The following is a 24371-nucleotide window of genomic DNA, read 5'->3' on the forward strand; positions in this document are numbered from 1 at the left end:
AAGGCTCGTGACGTCCGCAAATATGACGAAGCAGGGTCTCCACATTCGGCGCGTGCTGTGAGCGAGCATTCTTCCAAATCAAGCTTCAACCGGTAGGTCTTTGATGAGCGGGGAACAAACAAACTGGAGGAACCGGCTGTCATGGCAACGACATGAAGCGGGAGTGATGTAACATTTCCGATTGTACACACTAAAGCCGACTCGCCTTTTCGTATTGACCGTAGCCTAAAGTCTGTCACCAATATATCACTTGCTCGTAATGAATGTCGCCGTATGTCACGTCAACATTGACATTTCAGTCAAAACTGCTTGCCGGGAATGTTGTAAATGAGGTACAGCTTCAATTGGCTATTACCGACTACAATTTCGAACTGAGACCAATTTTCATTGGCCAGGAAAGCACATAATGTTTGCTTAGTACGGGACATAATATCATGCGTAACTACATTCAGGTTGCCGGCCAATTTGCATGTTTCTGCCGAGCAGTTCATAACACTTTGTCTTGGTGTCAAAACCTTGGTGATGCGCAAAGACATCCGAGTGTGACGTCATGATTGTGTCATGGTGTGTGGGAATTGGTTCATTGCTATAGGAGTACCGCGTGCGTTTGCATTTTTATCCTTTTTTTTTTAAACTTCCGTGCAGCAAGCTGAATTGTTTGAACGTAATCTAGACGGTTGATAGAGTTACCTGACGAAATAGCGGACTTTGACTTATTGGATCGATATCTTAGGCAGGTAGGGACCGGCCGATTCGCGCCGAAGCTAAACCTCATCTTTGGTGCAAGTCTGCCGCGGTGCTGCAAACATCACGTGATGCGGCACTTCATTAGCTGGATGGAAACAGTCCATCAATATTGGGATATGCTTGAATTTGATAACGAAGCTGTGGTTAGGGCGATCTTTGTGTTTTGGATGATGAGAATAAAAAAAGGCCACAAGGAAGCAACATTTGCGTGTAAAGTGGTCTTCTTCAACCGAACTTGTTTTTGGTTGAATGGAGAAACTTGTGACTGAAGACGGATTCGAACGTGCGCCTCCGAAACACGGTAGCAGCTCCACACCAACTCGGCCAGTCGATCAAAATAAAATAGGCACATCGTCAGCCTATAATTATAGACTTCCAGAACCTCTCTATTATTTCATTCGATGTCGGATGTCCATTAAACAGGTCAAACTGATGGATGCGTTCTTTTAAAACTCTACCTATTCTGAAAAGCCGAAAATAGACTCGTTGTTATTGGATTGAAGATATCACGGAAAACTCCTTAAGACAATGACGAATTGCAATGCTTCATCTTGCCTGATTTTCGGCACTGCTAACTCTTCTATCGACGAATCTCCTCCATTCCTGGATGATGAGCGTCATATAATAGTCATTGTTGCCCAGACGTCCACGATGGTTATCATTCTTCTCCTCAGCGTGGTCGGTAACAGCCTGGTCCTGACTGCGATCTACCGGGACATCAAGCTACGCAACACCGCCTCAGTCTACGTGGCCAACTTGGCCACTGCCGACCTCCTCAACGGGTTACTAACCATGCCTCTCATCGTAGCCTGCAGTGTCTTGGGGGAATGGCCCTTCGGTCCGGCACTCTGTTCCCTCAGCGGGGCTCTGACGACCCTCTTCTGCAGTGTGAGTGTCTTTACCCTGGGAACGATAGCCGTGGACCGCTACATCGCCATCGTGCATCCGCTACGCTACAGCACGCTCATGACGCGCCGTAAAATCGTGGCGTCCATCTGCGTTACGTGGCTCCAAGCTGTCATCCTATCCGCCTTGCCCATGCTGGGATGGTCCAGCTACCTGTACATCGACAAGGAGTATCTCTGCACGGCCGATTGGGGAGGGGTGCTCTCCTACACCCTGACGGCCTTCGCTATAGATTTGGGATTTCCTCTGACCACCATGTTCTTCTGCTACTACCACATTCTCAAATCGGCGCGCAAGCAGTCGCGGCAAGTGGCCGCGCTTCGAGTAGGCCTGAACCACGACGCACAGAACCGTAGCTCGCCTCAGAGAGGCACCAGCCAACAGCCTTCGAAACGGGCGAAGTCAGACATGAAAGCCGCTATGACACTTCTCGCCGTCATAGGAACGTTCCTGCTCTGTTGGCTGCCACATGTTGTGACGATGGTCTGTCTCGGTAGACCGTACAATTGTAACATCCCCGACGCATTGTTCGTCATCTCGACATGGCTAGCCATTGGTAACTCGGCCTGCAACCCCGTGATTTATGGCATACTGAACAGACAGTTCAGGCAGGCATTTCGTGAAATCCTATGTGGTTGGAAGGCTAGCAGAAGAATGTTCTTTCGGTGAAAAAAATGTCTTCAAACAGATGTCCAGATGTCCGGTAAAAAAAATTGTTCATGCTCACCTTATTCTCAATGTTACAAAAAATATGGAATATAATATCTATAACGAAAATCCTTGCATCGAACTATATGATCAGTCTTTTTCATTCAGAAAAATAGTAAAGGTAGATGATGAAATAATTAACTTATTAAAATGGACGCATTGTACTGCCGCCAAAACAAACAATACAAACTTAAAAAGCTAATAATGGCGATATATGACGATCTAAATTGTACCCTAATTCTAATGTTCGTTTGGGTGTGTGTGTCAGCAAGTACACACGATCAAAAATCGGTGTCAATATGAAAGATGACATATCGTGTCCATTTTCAAAAGAAATATATCGTTTCAATGAAAGGTGAGCAGTTACATTTGCCTCAGTTACGACGCATAATATGTTGAATTCGGGAAACGAATTGGGTCAGTATTCTCGATGGCTTTGACTTGCGAGCATGGCAACACGTTTCGGGGTCCCACTTATTAAATTTGTCGGTTGGTGAGGACCTTTGATTATAGTCGTATCCCAAGTCAAACGATGTCCGTAATTTAATTCTTGGGAACGGAGTCATGCAGACAACCAATCGGACAGAAAACACAGACCGGGGTGGGTGTCTGATTAAGCGGGCTTTGGTAACTGCATGCTCATTTCGTAGTTGACACCCTTACAGCTCCTCCATGTAAGCCGAGGAGTTACCGAGCTTTACACGGGATAGGCCTATCGGTGAATGCTGGATGGACTACCTAGCTCAACCTTGGACACAACACCGTTCAAAAGCTAAGATATTGTGTTAAAACAAGGTTGGATTTTATAACAGTATGTAAATTTCTTCGGGTTGTCATCAGTGGTTTTCCGTTACTGTATTGACCAGCCGTATCGACTAGGAAGGAGTGCACTATCTGGCTTGTCTAAGATAAGGCGTTGGGACATCGTCTTCAAGTTTTGAAAGTTGACAGTACCTGTGTGATCCGTACCACAATGTCGCAGCTTGGCTCCTCTAACATCACTCTCCTTGTACCAGGCGGGACGGACACCGGCATAGCTGCCGCGATTGTCGCCTACTCCACCTTCATCCTGGTCCTCGGCGTGCCAGGGAACAGCCTCATCCTCCGCGTTTACTGGAGCAAGCGACACAAATCCAGCACTCATATTCTCATCATGGCACTCGCCGCGACTGACCTGCTTGTCTGCTTGCTTCGTCCGTACGAGATCACGCGGTTCACCCTGGCTCTTGCCGGGGTTAGCGTACCGGAGGGACTTGACGATCGCTGGAACTGCTTCGAGAACATGTGCGTTGGAACCTCGGGGTTCATAACGGCCGTGATCGCAGTGGATCGCTACGACTGCGTGTGCCGTCCGCACAGACGCCTTCTAACCAAAGGCCGGATTAAAGTAGCCCTGCTAGCGGCCGTCGCTTCTGCAGTTGCCGCAAATGTTCCGCTTTGCGTTCAAGTGGTAATGGGGCCCGAGGCACCGGCCTCCTTGTATATAATCGTGACCGCTTTCCAAATGGGTGGTTTCGTTCCTGCGCTTGCCTTGATATTCGTTTGCTACGCAAAGGTACTCCTGAGAATACGTAAGCATGTCCGAGTCGGTACGAGGTCTCTAGGACGTGCGTTAGGCATGCGACATCAAACTGACGCGGCGAGATCTACGACAATTGCGACGGTGTCAGCACACGTGGGATCGCGGCACTGCAACAACCACACGTCATGTAGCGACTTGGGGTCAGTTTGCAACAATAGCCTGAAAACTCCAGATGACTTTCTGAAGAGCATCGTCTCCCAATGGTCCTCCTCTTCAAAACTCAGTACGGAGAATAAAAATCGGTACCCAGACTTAGGAAATTCTCCCCATTCTTCGACCCAGACAACGACAAATGACCGCAGCGCACGCAGCGCGACGTCGTCCACACGGCCACCTAGGGTGCCAACCTCCGAACGCAGGCAAGCGTCTTCAATGGCGTTTCAACGCAAAACCACCACAATGCTCTTCGTTGTAACGCTAGTGTTTGTTATATTGTGGATTCCGTATTGGATCGCTCTAGTGTTTGATATCGTGGGTGCCGACAGGCCGTTCGTTCTTAACGCGTTCGTGTTCGCCCTGTATCTGAATAGCGCCATTAATCCCGTCATCTACGGTCTGGCAAATAGACGGTTCCGGAAAGACTGCAAAGCTATCCTCTGTAGAATGAGATAATTTCTTACTAACCCTGGTTGCGGCTAATTTCTTTCGGCTCTCATTGGATAGATTCTGCCATGCACCGACGTAATTTTCAACATTTTGTGTTGTAAGTTCACCATCAGTATTGTACAGTTTAGGCCAATTATTGTACCACTGCCGTCATTAAGTGCCAAAAATTCCTTTTCAAGCAAAATGTTGTGGGACATAAAATGGTTTATTACACGACATTTAACAAGAAATGTGATTGATTTAGAGAGGGGTTTGAGTCAATAAAGGAATGTAAATCATTAGAAAATTTTCAGCATATATAATAGTACTCGTAAAAAACGCTATTACTACTTCATCGTGAGCTAAACTACTATTAATAATTAGTGTAATTTTAACACTACTATGAGTTGAACACATACAAAATCTTTACAAGTGTTTTCGTATTAAAACAGGTACTAAGAGTAAAATGATAACAATTGAATTAATGTAATAAATAGTTCAAATATTTGACGTGTCCACAACCAATCGGAAATTTCGTGTGCTAATATTTTCGTATCCAGTGAAATGTACTATGACATTACGATAATTATTCAAATTGGCACGAAATGAATATCTCCAAACGAACGTTCTTTAGCAGAAAAAAGTCCTCTTTTGGTACATTGCGTAACTTAAAAAATTTTCATGTACCAATACTTCCAAAAGTCTAAGAACTATTTGCTATAACATTTTACAGTTTGTACAACTTAAAATGAGTAATGTCCAAGTTAATACATATAATAGGTATAGTTACAAGTTTTTTTTTACATACCTTTTCAAAACGTTCCAAGCCAACGTCTATTGTTATACCTCTGTCTGGAATACTGTATTTTCATTGGCTTAAAACGATCACGTGTTAAGTTTATAAAAAGTCACGGCACACTCCCTGTGGGATATCACACACAGAGAGTGTGCTATGACTTTGTGCGTACGGTACGTACGGTGTGAAACGCTTGCATTGTTGGTACCCACGCTATTTTCATGAGTTGGAGCAGCGAACTAGCAGACGAGCAGCAGTTTCAAGCACGGTACGCGACATGCATGTGTGTTGACGTTCGATTGTCATGATAGTTGCTGTTTACTGATGTTTGTTTTCGTGTTTTCAAAGTCCAAAGAATCCAAGACAGAGGTATAACAAAACAATTGTTGACTTGGGTGCTACGCGCCCCTCGGGTGTTCAAAACGTCATATCCGACATCACAGCAGTCAACAATTGTTAAATATCCTTAAAAAAATGTCTTGGTGCGCACTCAGATTGGAAACTCCATGTTCAATTTTAATCTCAAACAAAAATACATTTTCACGTGTACGCATCCCTCACACTCTATTTTTCACCATAAAAGTGCTGTTCGTTAGTAATTATAGTACGGAGGAAAAATTAGTGTGACATAAGACACGGTACAATTTTACTTAAACATTTCTCACCAATCTTCATAATCAGTTATTCCGCAGAGCAAAATCTTTTGATATATGTTATTGTTTACTTGTTTACTTGCTCAGTAGAAATGCATCATGCCCATTTATGAATATGCTGATACATTAAGTACTCTTCAATCAAATTTCCTTAAAGAAAACGGTCTTATATAAATAGTACATGGAAAATTCAAAGCTAACAAAACCCACCAAATCGGCTACAAAAATGTAAATTTCGTGTATTTAAACAGGTTATAAAACGTGTAAGACATAATCTTGCACTGGGAAATGACAGCTGTAATAATCATTATTATTACGCAATTAATAATTATAGTGGAATTCACAGTTAACTAAGATGAGCTTTGTAGTGCAGATACCAAAGCGCGCAGAGTAATGTAGTCAATATATTGAGAATGAGTATTCATTAGTGGTCTTTTCACGCATCTGGCTGGTATAGGCTACACAATGGACCAGATTTAGCACATTCATTGGTGTATGTTAATGGGTAATCCCCATACGATAACCCAGCCCAGATTGAAGTCGGGGAGTCAGTCAGTCAGTCAGTTCGTCAGTGAGTCAGCAGTGAGTGAGTTTGTCAGTATAAAGTGAGAAAGGCGCAAAAAGGACTCTACAGGCTGGTCCTCTGGAACTATCAAAATGACCGAATTAAGCCACACATGCGTTCGTCATAAGGTTCGTCATAACGTTCGTCAAAATCATTGCAAAACAGTAAAACGTTCATCAAGAGTTTAAAGCAGGTCCCCTTGCCTTTTACCGACTAACGAAATGCATTAAAATATTATCCAAGGCGTTTTTTCCAAGCTTCCAACCAAAATACATTTCGGTTTTCATTGCTCCATTTATTTATCACAATGCACAGCATCAACCAAAGTTTCTGCTACAAACTTTGCCACAGTAAATACAAGGCTCAAGAGAATGCCTTTGAAACAATACTCGTTTAATTCATCTAATACGCATCCTCACTAAAACAAGGGACAGTTTTGTTCGGTTGTTGATTCCATTTTAACAGACAGAAGAGACAGTGAATCAAGATAGAGAAAAACGTTATCGTGTAGCTTCTAAAATTATTGATTCACTTGGATAGGTGAGATGGGGTCGGGCGGGGGATCTCAGTTATTACAGTGTTGTTATACAAGCAACTGGCCTTTCGAGAGGTTGCCAAGGCTTTTTGAGGGGAGAAACTTTTGAGCACGATGCTCTATGGCAGTTTAAAAAAAACCTACCTCCCCCAAAAAAACTCCCTACCAAACTGCCAAACATTGCTACCCCTCTTTCAACCTCGTATACGAGGTAACTTTAATGCACAGATGATACCTTCCAGCAACAACTTGAGAAACAAAAACAAAAGAAAAGCATAACAGGCTTCATCAACCTTTTACGTATTTCTCTATAAAATCGAGAAATTGTGCTAGTCTGGAGTAGACCACGACCTGTCTGGGTGCCGAGCAGCTCGGGGTACCGCCTCGACTCACCAGCCCGATCTGATACCACTTACCGGCGTCCGAGACGGTAAGAGGTCCGCCACTATCGCCCTGCACGATGTAAGAAAGAACACGGAGATTGAGGTCTTAAAATATCTGTTAACTTAAAGATGCGATGCCCATCCTTTCACGGAAAATAATTCCTCCTTTCTTTCTTCACGAATTGTTTGAAAGATCTATATTTTGAACGTTACAGAATGGTGTATCGAAATCTCTGGATGTGGAATTAAAAATATTAATTTTCAGACAGATAATGGGGGAAAACACACCGTTTTTTTCCCAAATGTTTGCATAACTATTAAACAAATGTTGGCCTAAAGGTTCGATCTTATAAGCAAGACCTAATTGTCTAAGACAAATTTGATTAATTGCGTTCTGGTGACTATTGGTGGAAAAAAAGACCGATGCCTTTAATCTTTCAAACTCCTTTGAATATAACGTGAAGAAATGGAGATCACACCATGTCATTTGCACATCATGATTGAATTACTTAAATAATTGTTTTCCACCCTTGACCAACCTTGCAAGAATTTTGCTCCCCGTACTGATTCATGCAGCACACTACTCTCTCGTTGACGTAGGATATATCCTCGAAGTTCTTGCAGTTCTCCGTGTTGATGATTGTCGCCCTCGCCGTCTGGAGTATGTGAGGTGTATAGCCTACCGAAGAAATAAACGCATTTACGCTTTAATATGTCGTTTATTTTTTTTTTAACTTGAGAGTAGAAATGAAAGTAATGAAACAGAGGTTCTTTACTAAAAATACCAGGCTGTTCTGATGAATAATTTAAAGTTTGTGATCAAACACAACCTAATGGTTTAACCCTAAAAGGGCCAGGTTATTTTGACCATCTCTCAGCCGGGGGGGGGGGGGGGGGGGATTCCGCCCCCTAAGATCTCGGCCATCGAGTGACGAACAATTTTGAAACTTAATACATGCATAGAGCAACACATTATAAACATACCCACGAAATTTCATGACTATAGGTCAAAGTGTGTTGGAGTTGTGGCTAATTAATTATTCATATGAACGAATGGTAATTCTGCTCTGTGTGCACGACGTATATGGGAAAATTCAGTTTTCGCCGGAATTTTTTTCCTCCGGCCCTTTAAGGGTTAAGCCACATTAAACAAAGAAAACGTAAGTGAGGCCAGCTGCACTCCAATAGTCTGGCACCATCCCACTCAACAGTTTGCAATTTATAAAACAGATTCAGGGAATCCGATTGAAAATGACTTCCTCGTCTAATAAGGTCTATATAGTACAATTATTGAACGCTGTTCTGACTTTAGAGGAGCAAAGCACCCTTCTCGAAATGATAGCTAGTTCGTCTTTGAGTCAGTTTCACACTTAAAGAAAAAATTCACACATGGCCTTCCTCTCAAATCTTCGATTGTTTCACCACGTAGCAGCCTTCAATCCGTGTTTATAGAGAGCAATTATGTCGACTCCAACTGAATACGAGGTTTAGAAGACTGAGAAAAGGGATTCCGTTTTTCTTCCTGAATATTTTATTCGATCGATGCTTCATTGCAAACCTTTCAAAAATATAACTGAGTGACACTCCCACGTGTATAGGCCAGAGAAGCTCATTCATACCGAATGGGACCGTGCCTCCCCAGCCAGAGACGGACGCCGAGGAGCCTTCCGCCGTCAAATGCGAGTCGTTCCTTGGAGGGAGGCAGACTGGCCGGACCCGGTCGCTGATCGATACGGGAACTTCCAACTCTAGCAAGGCTATGTCGTTGTAGTTGTAGTTGATGTATGAAGGGAAGGGAATACTTCGCTTGCTCTGTCGGACCTGCTCGTACCCATCATCCGATGTCAGGTTGACAGTGCCGGCTAGAATTTTGGGTTCAAGGAAACCGCTCCTGTGGGGGAAATTATAGTAAAACCAGAGGATCAGGTTTTATTTCTGTTTCCACCTCTCTGAGAGACATTTATTTCACTCTGGCTAGATATTGGAGTTCCAAAAACCTGCTCCAATGGGGAACTCCTCGGTGTTTTATTTTAATAACAGAAGAGAGAAAAAAATTGATTTGGAGTTGTTTCCACTTCTCTGGGAGACATTATTGCAATCTAGTGATGTCCATGACGGATCCAGAAATCGAAAAGGTTGGCTGAGGCTTAAGAGTCGACACACGAACAGACCAAAGGCCTTAGATCCGAGAGTTGCAATGATGTATGACGTTTGTTCAGAAATGCAAATTTTGGAATTGTTGTCCAGAAATGCGTAACTGTAATGTAGAATAATAAGAAGAACGATAGTGTGCTAAGCCACCCAACCCTCCCCTTTGTGAAAAAAACCATTAAAATTGGAGGATTCAAGACTGTTAGGTTTAATGACAAGTTGCAGCATTGTATTGATAGGTATACACATGCTCGCACATTGATTGTATACGGTAGATTATGAATAAGCATAAGTGAACCTTCTCATATCGTTTGATTTAGATTCGCTCATCAGCATTACAATCGTGTACGATAGGTATTTCTATCAATGTTAGGTATATTTTAGCTGGCCGTAGACCCATACATTTATGGCGGTATAAACCGCCTTGTTTATACGGGTCAAAGCTGGCCGGTTGTCATCTTGTTGGACAAATGTCGTGATTCAATGGACTTAAGAAAACAAGGGCACTGAAAAGACACGCTGATTCTGGCCAGCCCCGTCGAGATGGATAAAAAAAGAACATTGTTTAAAGCCTACTCACACGCAATGGCCAGCGGTGATGACCCACTTGTTGGATATGAGGGCGCCCCCACAGTAATGATCGACGTTCTGTCTCTTGGGGTGGCTGAGGGAGACCATCCACGGCACCTCCCCTGGGAGGACGTCCCTACCGCTCACTACCCGTGGCATCTGCCCCTGCCTACCGCATTCTATTACACGAAACAACAACAGCAAGTAAGTGATTGGTTACTGTGTCACTCTATTGGACGCTCGGGGTACAGCCCAGTAAAAAGGCCAAAATCCGTCGGCCGAGCTCATGAATAAAAGTTTTACACTCAAGTTATTCTGTATTAGCCAGTTTCGAGAGCCATGGAATTGGAGAACTGGAGACATATGGCACTTTACCTCTGGCCTGGACTTGGGCTTTCATGCAATTCTGAGCATTTAGGATGTAATTGGGTCCGAAAGTGGCGCTATTTAGGCATGTTGTGGAGGAATCATTCAAAATGGCTACTTTTCCAGTTTTGGAAGCATCATCGGTTTAAGGGGTGGTCTTCCTTGGATGTGAATTTCTCAAAAAAGTCAACGGTCAACCCACACAAAATTGAACAGAAAATGAAAGATGACATGTTGATCATCACTTTTCTGTGCAGCCTAAATCCCTTTGAGAGTTCTGAGTATTTTAAAAAGATTTTTGAAGTATGGGCATTTAGCACTGGTGTCTACACTCTAAAAACAACTTGGTCAAAATATTGACTGGTTTTCCTAGTTATTGAAAATTTACTAGGAATTTAGTTAAACATGCAAAGTTTCATACTGTGACTAGAAAAAGTAGTTGGGTTCGACTCGAAATTCAGTTATCGGCATAACTACTTTTTCCAAGTCAATAATACTGACTGGAAAAATCTAGTCAGATTGACTGATTTTCAGTTGCACCCAGCTGACCCTGAATGGCTAGTCATATTTAACTGGTTTCTAGTCAAATCTGACTAATGCTTTTTTAGAGTGTATGGGAATTTAATACAGGGGTGCATCGCTCGGACGTCATGGCGACTAAGGCCCTGTCTGAAACGGGCGTTGCTGACAACCAACTACGGCTCTTCTCTAAAGCGCAAAACCATGGTCCTATCCACAAAATATCTGATTTGGGCTCAGTTTGGAATTAGAATTGCACAGAAATTAATTACTTAATTAAAACTACCTGTTGGTTTTTTTTATAAATAGTAAACAAACCTTGCTCTTCGCAGGATAATCGTATGACCTTCTGAGACGGACAGTTCTCACTAATGGGGACAAAGATATATAATAATAACATCAATGAATGTTAAAAAAAGAATCCTTTTCATAATAAAACCGACGACTGTGTTATTACATGACAATTATTTTACCGGTACGATGGCTTTAACATTTACAATCAATCAATGGTCTTGAATCAAGCCACAAAGCTTTATTTTATTTAAACATATAGCCTACATAAAACCTATTGACGGTTAAACTAGTGACATTTCTTTTTAATGGAAAATATCCCCAAGCAAGTCTATAAAAGCCACTCTTGGCAAAGGGCTAGAAAGAAGAAAAATATGATGAAATAATAATCAGGAAAGCTGGAGGTAGGAATTGATATTCCTCTTATTAGAGGATAGATCATAGAATGGAGGGACACAGCCACTAGGCAAGGAGTGCCAAGGAGGTACAGAACGTGGAAAAAAGTTATTCACAACGAATTGAAGAAATGATTCCAAACTTACAAATGTTTCACAATTTTGTAAAGCGCTGGCTTGGGGCCCGGAGATAGAAGTTTCGAAACCTCCTTTTCGTGCAGCATGTAATACCCGTCTGTGATTGGTCCAAATGTGCTGACGTCCTCAAAGCTAGTTTCATTCATAAAACTGGGACAACAAAAATGACACAAATAATAGTAGAGCAGGAAGTTTATACACTAAAACCCTTTCCATATTGTCAGAAATGGGAAAAGCTACAACACTGACCCGTAGCCGTATTCATTACATATGACGTCAGCGACGTCATCGCTCCAGGTCTGTTCATCGTAACAGAGATACTTCTCATCACCTTCGATGGTAACCATCACCACTCCCTGCTTTCTCTGTGCTGAACCTCCCTGGTTCTCCAAACGTACTGCAACGAAAGTCCATAAAGGACACACTTCAATGTGATTGCGTCGTTAAAATGAATCTTGATGTTTCTGAACTTCCGTCTTTGCTGTAAGTTTGGAGGTCTTATAGATTGCGACAAGAAAACCTCTACGGGCAAAATAGACCTTATTCGTGAGGAAGCCATTTTCGATCGTGTTTCCTGAATGCATTATATAAATTATAAACTGTTGTATGGGATGGGTGCCAGACTATTTTATGATTGTAGTGTGTTCCAAGCCTCACTTTCAATTTTTTTTTTACATGTGGCTGAAAATATTAGGGTATGTTTAATCACACATTTTTAATTATTCATCAGATCAGACTGGTATTAATTTGTAATGAACTGTTATTTCATTGCTGTCGTTTCCACTCGCAAGTTCCTAAAATGAAGAGTTTGCCTCGCTTTTAATTGAATATGGCCGACTCGTGGCTCTACGCATGTTGTACATATTTTGAATAAGTACATGTACAAGGAACACCGAATCACATGCTGTCGTTGTAATGTTGTATGGGGCCTTTTTTTGATCACACACACGAGACAGTATTGCAAAAAAAAAAGAACTTTGATTGACCAATGTGTCCAAATTTGATCCTGGAAGAACTGATTTAAAGATTTTCAGCACTTTTTTGGCATGAAATAATACTTACGACACTGTATCTCGTCCATGCCGGCCTTACAGTCTGGTTTCTGGTCGCACCAATTGGCCGACATGATGCATGTATCGTACTTGGATAAACACTGCTTCTGATCCTCTGGGCACACTGTCAGATACAAAGCAAAGATTAGTAGGGTAACCAGGAGGCCGTAATGAAGGTTATCTTGCAATACTTGAAAGCAGAGGGTCGGAAGTTCTCCCTTACAGAAACGTCCAACACTCCTAGAGCCAATTTCCAGATCCATTTTCTTCAAACTGTATGATTCATAAGTCTGGGGTTTTGTTCGTTATAAAACAAAAAAATACATGTCGAAGCTTTCACCTGTTGACAGATCTTCTACAGAAGGCAAGGCCCTGCTTACGATTATGAAGTGAGACCTATTTTGGAAGCCGGATAACTTAGTTTGTTGATCCTAAGAGAGTATGATTTCGTAATAACTTGCATACATAACAGCAGTTTACTGTAGTATTACCGGAACATAAACTAAAGAGGCAGAGAAGTGTTGCCCAGTGGTTAGGGTTTTGTGACTTATGATCAGGGGTCAGGGGTTCATGCCTGCTGCTGGAAATAATGTTGTGTCCTTGGGCGAGCGTCCCATCCAGGGGCAACAGAAACAATCATTCAAAGGTGCTGGGAAAAACAGGGACAGGGTTTACATAACTTTACAAACTGTGAAAGATTTACAGTTTTCTTACCGTTTTTTATCGACGTTAAAACGAGATCAAAAGTCAGAAAGGTCAACTCCGTTTCAAATTTGATCCACATTTTGTTGGCCTTGGACACCAAGGCCTTGTCGACCGGGATGTCGTAGGATTCCAAGGTCTCGCCCTCGTCGGTGGGATCGTGCCCGTGACCCACCCTCATCCGGTCCCTAGTCGGGTGATCCTTCAGCTTAGTCACAGTGATTCGGGTGTCCGGCGGACTTGTGATGAACCACAGACAGCTGGACGCAACGCCGGGGATCTCCGGGAAGGTGAGAGTGAAATTCTGGTCGACCGCGGTGAGTTCAATTTGCCGTTCACCACAGGCTGCGTGAGGATAGGTGAGAAGAATCAGATAGTCAGGTTGGTATAGTGACAACTTTTATTTTATTCGACTTGGATTCGAATATGGATTGGGTTTCAGTCCCCGTTTTATTTTGTGGGTATTGTCCTCGCACTTTCAACATTTTTCAGGTTTCTGAGCTCAAGTGTCTGTACCCTTTTTAAGAAACATTTGTGTACATTCTGGGGAGAGTGTGGCCTCGTGACTCATGATCAGAGGGTATGGGGTTCGAATCCAGCTGCTGGCCATATGCTTTGTCATTGGGCAAGCTAGCCACCTCACCCCTTCGATGGCAGACATTCCATCCAGGGGAGAATATGAATATTCTCTGCCGTTTCATACCAAGGAAACAGGAGATAAACGCAGGCCTGGTGGGCCAACTTGGCTCCTGGCAGACTATACGCCACTTGTGTACATTACCAAGAAAATAAAAAAATTAAAAAAATGATAAAGACAACATGAAAATGCAGTTTATTGTGGGTAACTGCAGGTGATTGACGCAATCGTTTACCTTCGTCTTGGGGAGCGATTGCCTGGTCACAGTCAACCTCGTCTTCGCCATCTTTACAGTTTACGATCCCATCACAAATACCTTGCTCCGGAACGCACTGCCTGTCGGAAGGGCACTGGAACGAGTCCGCAGGACACTCGATGAAAACACCAACTGACAAAAAAGACAAATGAAAAAAAAAAATAGTAATTGATATTTACCGAACAATGAAATAATCAAGTAACTTATAAAATAATGAATAAATAACAAAAAGGCTTCCAGTTCAAATTTCCAAATTACTTTAGTTCGTTGGTAGTTGGTTGTCGGTTTGAAGTTAAATGAGCCGGTTCAACTTTCGTAATCGTCTGCGACTTCCTGAACAGTCTTGTCTGCCTACTGTCATAACTGCCTAACGATCGTCTGTGACAGCCACTGCTTACTAATTGTGTGTAAGTACTTTGATTATTTGCGACTACTATACATAACAGCTACCGTTATTTTGTGCTTTCAAATTGGCCGTGACTCCTTAACGATTTCGCAACTGAAGGAAAAATAACTGTTTAAAGATTGAACCGATTGTTGCTTACCCCATTATTGTTTACGACTGTTAACCGATTGTCTGTGACTGCTCACAAATGATCTGTGACTACATTATACTCACCACAGTAAGCTTCGTCGCTCCGGTCGGAACAGTCAAAGTATCCGTCGCAGAGACCGTCCGCTGAGATACATTCCAGGTTATCACACTCGTAATAATTACCCGGACAAGCTATATACAGAGGGTATACATTTAAACGAAACATTACGTCGCCTGTTCATCTTACCAACTTCCAATTCAAGCATGACAGAAAAGAAAACTCCACTCAAAGCTTAAATTAAAGCCAAAATACTTTTTGTGTTGAATCAATTCACTACGTCAATACTGCAAAAAAATGGCTTTTGCAAACTATCACCGTGGGATATTTATAATGAAAACAAAAGCAGTTCAAAAGTTTCTTCTCTTTTGCTTTGTTTGGCCGCTAGTATCCAGATAGTTAAACCTTGACAGCAAAGACGAATCACGTACGAGGGCAGTCCTGTTCATCACTCCCGTCGCTACAGTCTGCCGAGTTGTCGCAGAAGAACCAAAAAGGAAGGCAAGCCCCGTCATCGCAGGGCCGCTTCCAATTAGAGCAGGCTGACAAAAAGGGAGTACAAAAACTATGTCAGTCCGGTCTCCATTGTGCATTCATCAACTAAAGGGTACAATAGACCTTTAAAATGCTGCCACCATTTCAGTCATGTTCCCTGAAGCCAATAGCAGTACTGAATGATAATGTTTTTGTGCAAAAAGGAACCAGACTATTTTCCCTTCCAGCCTCGCTTTGGTTACATTGATTTGAATGGGAACAAAATTTAAATGGCTGCAACATAATAATGGTCTATAGGATCATTTGGTCTATAGGATCATTTGCTATTTTTTGTCGTTTGAAGCAGCATAAGTGCTCAAAATCACAAGAAGGGAGCATGACAACTAACTTGTTGAAGTTTCAGCTCACTGGTTACTTTATAGAATGTTGGGGGATTCGTAACCGGATTCCGTTGCCAAATTTTTCAGTGATTGTTTTCTTCGAAATGATACCATTTCAGGCGGCATAATTTCACAGGGTATTTGGTACCAGTGCTATCTTCTCTTTGAGCAAGGATTTTTTTTCCGCTAAATACGTGCGTTTTCGGGTGATTGCAAATGCTCCCACGTACCTTTTTTAAACAATATAAGTAAACTCTGAATAGTTTCCGAATGCCAAATACCTCGCATCAAAATAGATTCGAAATAGGTTGCGATCTGCTGAACATAACCACATTTAAGGATGCCTAAATGAACTGGTTATCGGGGAGGCCCTTCATCAGACTTTTTCCAAGGTTTAACTGTTCATGCGCAGGCCTACACAAGCACCGGGCAATCTCAATTAGTTCTCTTGGCTGGGTTCTCTTGGCTGGGCATGTTCCTGAATGTACTCACTGCAGTTCATTTCGTCGCTGCCGTCCGCACAGTCGTTCGTGCCGTCGCATAAATAGTTGAGAGGAACGCACCGCTCACCGCAGTCAAACTGTCTACCCTCAACGCATGCTGTTGAAATTCGAGAGGGAAAAAAAGAAGTGAATTTTCTAACACAGAATTTTGCTGAACCTTTGCTTTGTGGGTTTTTGCAGCATCAAACTGATCATCATCTCAAAAATTAGGCATTTGTGGCATTCGACAGTGTTATGATGCCGATTGAAACACTGATTTTATTTGGACAATTTTCTTGTTTTAATATCAATCCTGATAAGTCTCGAATAAGATCTGGGGTGCTTTTCACTTTCTCGAACAATGCTACAACGTTTGTCAAATTTTTGGCAACGTGTGTTTGCCAAAAACGTTGGTGAACGTTTGGAATGGTCCAATGTACCGTTTGCCAAAAATGTTGGTGAACGTTTGCAACCAAGGCGAACGCTTTTCCTGAGTCATTTGCTATGTTTTCCAAAATTGCAGACACACACAATGAAGGCCATGATAAATAATGTCGAGGCTGAATTCTCAGATTTCTAGATTCGCAGTAAGTTCAGACAATATTAGCAACATTTTACTTCCAGTAAAATTTGAATGAGTTTTCGAATTTTCAAAGCTGCTTTATTCAAACAGTCACGCTTGAAGGATTTCCTTACAGGGCGCCGCCATTTTGGAAACATTTTTTTTCATCGAGAGGGCGGCCTTTAGCTTACCACAATTGACCAGCTCATCAGCATGGTTACCACAATCGTTGAAGCTGTCACAAACGAGCAACTCGTTCAAGTAGATGCTGCTGTCCTCGTGACATAAAAACGCTGCACGGTAACACACAGATAAACAAAATGCCATGAAAACAAAAACGCCTTGAGCACAGTCTAGTTTTCAACTTGTTTAAATTTAAAATTTCAGAATACAAGGGCGGGAGCGTGTGGAATTATTATGCTGAGTTCTTCGTTGATACATGTAACATGAATAATGTTAAAACCTTTCTGTCGCCTGTCACTGCGCCGTCATACTGTGATCCTTGCTAAAATCTGGATTACTATTTAACTGACGATAGTTCGTGGAACGTGGCGGGTATACTCTTATGGATCGGATGTGATCCTGAAAGATTTAGCCTTCAGACCGTATCAAGTTTTGCCAGGAAAAACCCAATTCAACACTGCATGTTCATGTATATCATTTGAAAAATTAAAAAGGTTTTACTGATTGCCAAATACTGTGGAATTTGATAAAAATGTGAGAAATGTGTTTCGGGGCTTGTCAACAATTGAGCGGCATCATCTATGGTGACATGGTTCTCCCCTCCCAAAAACCAAACATCGACAACGACAGAAGAGGAACTTAACCCCACGGCTACAGTGCAAAGTAGTATTTAGGTAAAACTCTTGACAAGTTTATTCGCAAAAAGAGTGACGAATCGATGATCTACTAACTGCAGTTATCTTCATCAGTGTCGCAATCGGGGTAATCATCGCAGACAGCGACCCGGTGAATGCAGGATCCATCCCCGCACTTGACCTGGTCGTAATACGGACACACTGAAACAAAAATGGAATAAAACAAATTCAACATGTCAACAGGTGGTCCTTGACGTCGACAATGGCATTTTAGCACATAATGTTGTCCGCAAAAAGTGACTATAATTCCAACAAGTTCTTTGAAGATATGATTTTTTCTCCTCCAAATCTGACATATGACATATACAGCGTGTCTAAAAAAAAAGGTCCCTCTGATAGACTGCTAAATTAATTCCAAAATCAAGTATTATTCTCAATTTAGTGTTCAGATTAAGAAAGCCCATTTAATTTTGTAACTTCTGTGAAAATTTCATTGGTCTCGCTTCATTGATTTTGAATACACAGTCTATTATGTAACAGCAGTGCTTTTCAGCCCATTCCAAGTTTGCAGGTGGAAGGATGTGCAGGAGGACAATAAAAGTTTACAAGCTGGACATTGAAAAACAAACTATAAGTGGAACACACCCTGTGAAAGCAAACACGACCAGTGGAACTGAACTTTGATTAGTTTTCATTTAAAAAAAGTAAATGAACTTGACTTTAGTTACTTAATAACAAAAACAAGAACCCAGTTGTTGAAATAAAAGTGAAGCATGGAATAAGGTATGGTATGTCTGTAGTGTGCATTTCTTTTTTTCATGCATTTCTTTTTATCAACTTGGAATGGGCCGGAAAGCACTGCTGTTACATAAAAGCCTGTGTATTCAAAACCAATGAAGCGATTTTCACAGGAACTACAAAATTAAGTGGGCTTTCTAAAAATGTAAACTTAATTGAGTATAAAACTTGATTTTGGTAATTATTCTGTGGTCTATGAGAGGGACATTTTTTTTGGGACACGCTGTATTTTAACAGAAAAAAACTACTTTTTCTTTCTTTGGACGTCAACAACCCGCTACAAAAGGCTTTTATTTTGCGAGTAGACTGGTTCCCTCCCCGGGCCACATTATCGATGCCGAAAGAGGGTGGGAGCTAGGCTGGCGGAAAATGAATTATAGTCGAGTTGAAAATAATTTCGACGTTTTTTGAAGTAATTCTTTCATTACTAAACGTGGGCTGATTTTGTTTAAGTCGATGTCTCATTCAAAGTGAATAAACTTTTTATTGCTAAAAAAATGATATTTAAAAACACAAGCTATAGACCATTATCATGTTGCGGCCATCTTGATTTTTCCCCATTCAAATCAACGTAACCAAAGCGAGGCTGGAAGGAAAAATAGTCTGGTTCCCTTTTGCACCAAAAAGTAATCATTCAGCACTGTTATTGGATACAGGGAACACGCCTGAAATGGTGGCAACATGATAAATGCCTATTTTGCGAGAAGGAACTCAAAAATAGTACGGACAGTATATAACTTAAACCCAAGAAATAACATGATATATCATCGCAATGCAATCCAATTTGATGTAAATTTCTATTAAATTCTAAGTTATACATTCAACCACAATATCTTGTTGTCAATGCAAGAGGGTGGTCACGTGATTGCACGTCATAAAGGTCAACAGAGGGGTGTGCAATCGACTGACTCACCTTCGCACTCCAGTTCGTCTTTTTCGTCGTAGCAATCCGCGAAGCCGTCGCACAGTCGGGTGTTCGGAAAGCATCCGCCCACGTCGCAGAGGAATTCGTCATCGCCGCAAGTCTCTGCAATCAACCGGGGAAAGGAAGAAGACAACAAAGAAAAGATTTGTTGAGGTCGGTTTCTGTTGCTATCGAGTCCTTTTGCGATCGAGTATACGGTGCTGAGGTAATGAACCAAGCTAGTGCTAAGGTCTTGTTGGTAGCGTTCTTTTGGGTTTCTTTTTGCATTCAATATTGGACGTTGAACAATAGAGGACAATAGGGTCCACAATTCCCGAAGGTCCACAATTTGGCGATCGGTTACAAAACAAATGGGAGGTCTTCCTAAAAAGTTAGTACAAACAAAAGAGGGACAATAGGGGGTCCACGATTGAAAGCGTTTACACACTTGCGAGTGTACGGATACACTGGTACACTGCTTGCAAAAGGTTTGCCAAATATATACTTATAAGAATCCAAAATACCTGTGTATTTTTTGTCGCCCTTGTTTGTCCAGATACTCATATTCATACCCAACAGCCCTGCCAAAGAACTCAAGAGTCTTGTTTCGAAGTCTCAGTTCATACTGTACCACCTTATATTCCAGAAGACTACCGTATTCGAAAGTACTCGGAAAGAGCTTCGACTAGGTCTTTACAATGCTGGTGCTTGCACTTTTTTGTTCACTGTACAGGGTGAGTCAAAAACCGAAACCCAAATGTCGGGACCATTGTTTTAGTGAAGTTCTGCATGTAGCACTTTCAAAATCTAGGACGTGAAAGCCCAATTCATCAGCTTTCTTTTAGTACGCGAATAATTCAAATCACTTATGTAATTTTTAAGTTTAATTTAAAACACAACCACCGTTTTAAAGTTCTGTCCACAGATCACAAAAAGGTGTTCTTACAGCAGAACGAAAACAAATCACGTAGGGATGTGTGCGAATTGTTTCGTTTTGCTGAAAGAACGCTCACTTTTTTTGTGATCTGCGTACAGAACTTTAAAACAGTGGTTGTGTTCAAAATTCCTTGAAAAGTACTTGAGTGATTTGAATGATTCTTGTACTAAAAGAAAGCTTATGAATTGGGCTTTCATATCCTAGATTTTGAAAGTGCTACATGCAGAACTTCACTAAAACAATAGAGTCCAGACATTTGGTTTCGTGTTTTTTTTTACTCACCCTGTACAGGAGAAGAAACAAACTTTACCGTTGAAAGCATCCACTTGGAAGACCTTAAAGTGGAAGCCCCTGGCCACGTTGGACGTTCCAGTCACCAACTGCAACCAGGCCTGGTCGGATTCAATGGTGATATTTAACAGCCACCGGCCATAGCGAACTTCGTTCCGGTAGTAGTAGGACGCCACATCCAAATCAACCTCGCCCCCAGGCCCCATGAAGACACTGTCATCGTTAATGGACAGGTCCTCCAGGGCGAATATGATGTACTGGCCCGGGGAGGCGGTGAAGACCCAGCGGCAGTCGAAGGCACTCGGGTAGCTCATCGGGTAGCTGGGGGAGTACAGATCGTAGACCGTGCCGTTCGATAGGTCCAACTCCGTCGGCCAACGGATGTCGCACCCTACACAAGATCAAATCACCGATTTTTAGAGCAACTGTTTTTGTGCTTTGGATGTTCAACTGTTGTTGATGTGATCAACATGAGAAAGTTTGTACAATGATATGTAGCCTTGCAATTGACTCCCCACCTCAGATGAATTTCAAGAATCTGCTATAAGCACGAAACTGTGCTATTAGTGGGCGAGTACAGGATTGTTAATTACCTGCAGATTGCAAACTGCTTGTGACCTTGACAGGGGTCAGGGGTCATGGGTCAGGGTCATGTAATTATATATTTTTGTTTTAGAGCCAATTATTAATTGACAATGTCACTCTTTCCTCTGCTGTTATTTCTAAACAATGCAGATATCGAAAAAATGCTTTGAAAGATGACGAATCGATAACTGTTGTCAGGTTGCACAATTGATTGACATTTATTCGCAGCATGAATGGGGGGGGGGGGGGGAACCAGTAAAATAATTGAGACGGATATCCCCAAATCGGGACTATACCCTCAAATGGTGACCTGCACAATTTAGACTCCTCCCCAGTCGTCGTCTCCGGGTAGCGGTCACAGAAGAAGTTCAGCTCCCTGCCGTCGTGGGCACCTGCGTAGGGGCCGCTGCACGCCACCTGCACCTCCTGGCAGAAGTCACTGCAGAGGTATCGCGGAGAACCGGACTTGGAGCACTCGGGGAAGAGATATGCGCACAGAAACAGTTCAAGGTTCTCGTGGCAGTCCATGATGGCGCTGAAGTCCATGTAAAAATCGATGGCCTCCTCTGCTGTGCTGAAAATGTTGGGGTAAAAGGTCTGATTGTACGGGAGCAGGGACTGGCACTGGCTGGTCGATATGCTGGCACACTCGTCTTAAAAGAGTACAATAATATTGTAGAGGTTAATACAATAAAGGCAGGACCATTTACATTTATCCAAAAAGTAACCTTCCGAAATATAATCAAGAAGCTTACTTGGATTTAACATCATACTGGTACGAAATACACAGTGAAATTATTCCATCTGGCTTGCTGTCATTTAAGAAGAAATCAAGAAATGTAGGTGATATCCAACGATCAGTCAATTGACTGATTTGTTGAAAGAAAGAGTTCTATTACATGCATAGACGAAATCGTGTTTTGTGATCAAAAGATTGTGCATGGTTGTTCACAGTTATTTTCTCTCGAAAAGTGTAATATCTACTGAGCTGAAACTTCAACAGGTTAGGTTTTGAATACTCTTTTTAGTATTTTGATTGGTGCTTTAATTGGTAACGTACCAAATGCATGGAAAGCAAATGGTCATTTGTGCCTTTAATGTGACGCGCATGTCTCCTGTGTGAAGCTAAGAAACAAAACAGGGATTGTAAATGTTCTTAAAAGGCGGGAAACTGGTTAAACTCACAACAGTTGTATTCATCCCTAAACCGCGGGCAATCTATGATGTTATTGCAGGTGTCTGAATAGCGGAAGCACTGCGAACCGTAGTTGCAACTCAAGAATCCGTTCTCCTCACAATCTGCAAATAAAAGTAGTTCCCGATCAGTAAAACGTCAAAATACTCGCCCTTTTTATCACAAACGAAAAAATTATGAGAGACACATGTCTTTTCTAGCAATATTCTCGCATTTGATGCAGGGTTTCTGTCATCAAAGTCTTGTGCTTTAATTCAGATCCTTAGCCACCTGGGTATGGATATATTCAAAGAAAGATGGTAGACACACACACTTCATCTGAATAAAAGTACCAAGAAGGAAACAGACGCAACCCAATACTTGAGCTTGTTAATATCAATTTTTCTATTATGAAACATGTACTAAAATCTCATTTTTTTCGGGGGTGGGGGCTGTGTTGTGTTACTGTTAAAAGTGCGATATAGTTAATCTGTGGTATACTGTCAAGAATCCATGTTGTAATGCTTCGGGGGACAGTAGATTTGTTGCTGTCATGACCAACAAAATACCACAATAACTTCTCATTTTGTATACCTTTAGCCTGTATGTGTTTTACAATTTCGGGGGATCAGTCCGACGGAAAGTTCGTTTGGACTGCAGTAAATAGAAATGCTACCCCCCAGAATATTTGTCAACCGAGTCGTGAATGATGGAGGTATTTATTTGAAATGGCACAAGCCTCGGCAGGAACCATGATCCCCATAAATGTATCACGATCCGATAGCTTAGAGGTTGATATTCCTGACCCATTTTAAGGCTCCTAAGACGTCTATTACTATTCCCAGACCGTCGGGAACATGTTCCGTGTCGCCTTTGACCACCCCATGTCATGTTTTATTTATCGCTTGTTTATAAAATAACTTTGATCTGCGATACCACTGCTTTAACATGTCCCCCGTGCTGGCTTTGTGCGAACATAAAAAGAAGCAGAACATTTTTTTAAAGTTCAGTTGGAGGAATGAAACACAAGACTAGCTCCGACGGCAAGGACCGTCGCTCAGGGAACGAACAGATCAATTTATTAGGCCTGCTGGGATTGGAAGTGGGGGCAAGTAGGTTGCCACAAATGCCAACCAGTCAACCTGTTCATCGTTGACTGCCTTAACAAAACGGTAGCTGCCAAAATGCCTTCATGCCCGGTCTGATTAAATTTAGTTGACTACTTCTGACCAAATTAAACGCTCGATATTGTCATTGTAGGTTGGACTTGTCAAGTCGACAACTGGGATGCAGTTCGTCGTGGTGGGTCCCTTCGCTGGTTACCAATAGTCACGCACATCGTCAGGGAGAGTGTCGATAACGTTTGACTATCCTAGGATGCGTTCCATTTACGCGAACAAACGCAAACGTAATTGCCAACGTTTCCCAGTTGGCTGTAAGATTGTACAAACAGATTTCAAACGTTGGCAACGTTTGCTTAATGCATGTGCACCCCTGATAACGTTTGACTATCGTTCGACTATCCGGTTCGTTAGTAAAAACGTTATACATGCGCGCGCACCACTGATTATACTAGCGCCCATTGGATAAACACTCAAGATGCGTTAGCTTCCGGTTCCAATGGTTCCAATGCTACTTAACCGAGTGGGTTTTGTTTATACTGAACTGACGTTGCACAACTAACCGGATATATTTGCGTTTTAACGCAATCGCGCAAGCGCAACATACTGTACGTCACGATTCAACAGCTATATTCAGTCAACTTTCCTTACTTGCACTTCCTCCCTAAATACATTACGGCATCTTTACGGTTTC

At 42.1% G+C, this 24371-nt stretch overlaps 2 protein-coding genes across 2 annotated transcripts in view; one reads left to right on the top strand and one right to left on the bottom strand.

Annotated features, from left to right (window-relative positions):
* The first annotated feature begins 963 nt into the window (after positions 1-963).
* LOC119729831 lies at positions 964-5312 on the top strand. Its single transcript, XM_038202625.1, has 2 exons — positions 964-2318; positions 3268-5312. Exons 1-2 carry the CDS (start codon positions 1276-1278, stop codon positions 4553-4555), a joined length of 2331 nt encoding a protein of 776 aa, XP_038058553.1. The 5' UTR covers positions 964-1275; the 3' UTR covers positions 4556-5312.
* Positions 4734-24371, bottom strand: part of LOC119729587 (atrial natriuretic peptide-converting enzyme-like) — a 44582-nt gene continuing 24944 nt past the window's right edge. Inside the window, exons 6-24 of the mRNA XM_038202202.1 lie at positions 22568-22681; positions 21679-22035; positions 20817-21188; positions 19579-19692; positions 17964-18068; positions 17241-17342; positions 16498-16605; positions 15562-15672; positions 15157-15264; positions 14517-14669; positions 13657-13989; positions 12953-13066; positions 12140-12287; positions 11900-12040; positions 11385-11434; positions 10192-10360; positions 9080-9351; positions 8000-8139; positions 4734-7530 (exon numbers count right to left, since the gene is read on the bottom strand). Coding sequence (XP_038058130.1) covers positions 7366-7530; positions 8000-8139; positions 9080-9351; positions 10192-10360; positions 11385-11434; positions 11900-12040; positions 12140-12287; positions 12953-13066; positions 13657-13989; positions 14517-14669; positions 15157-15264; positions 15562-15672; positions 16498-16605; positions 17241-17342; positions 17964-18068; positions 19579-19692; positions 20817-21188; positions 21679-22035; positions 22568-22681 — 3176 coding nt within the window. The 3' untranslated portion in view covers positions 4734-7365. The remainder of the gene's footprint in view (positions 7531-7999; positions 8140-9079; positions 9352-10191; positions 10361-11384; positions 11435-11899; positions 12041-12139; positions 12288-12952; positions 13067-13656; positions 13990-14516; positions 14670-15156; positions 15265-15561; positions 15673-16497; positions 16606-17240; positions 17343-17963; positions 18069-19578; positions 19693-20816; positions 21189-21678; positions 22036-22567; positions 22682-24371) is intronic.

The sequence above is a fragment of the Patiria miniata genome, unplaced genomic scaffold, assembly GCF_015706575.1.
Source record: "Patiria miniata isolate m_02_andy unplaced genomic scaffold, ASM1570657v1 HiC_scaffold_21, whole genome shotgun sequence".
Lineage (NCBI taxonomy): Eukaryota > Metazoa > Echinodermata > Asteroidea > Valvatida > Asterinidae > Patiria > Patiria miniata.

Coding starts and splice junctions, on each gene's coding strand:
- LOC119729831 (XM_038202625.1), top strand. CDS start 1,276: ATGACGAATTGCAATGCTTCATCTTGCCTGATTTTCGGCACTGCTAAC. Junction 2,319..3,267: donor AGCAGAAGAATGTTCTTTCG/GTGAAAAAAATG, acceptor CTGGCTTGTCTA/AGATAAGGCGTTGGGACATC.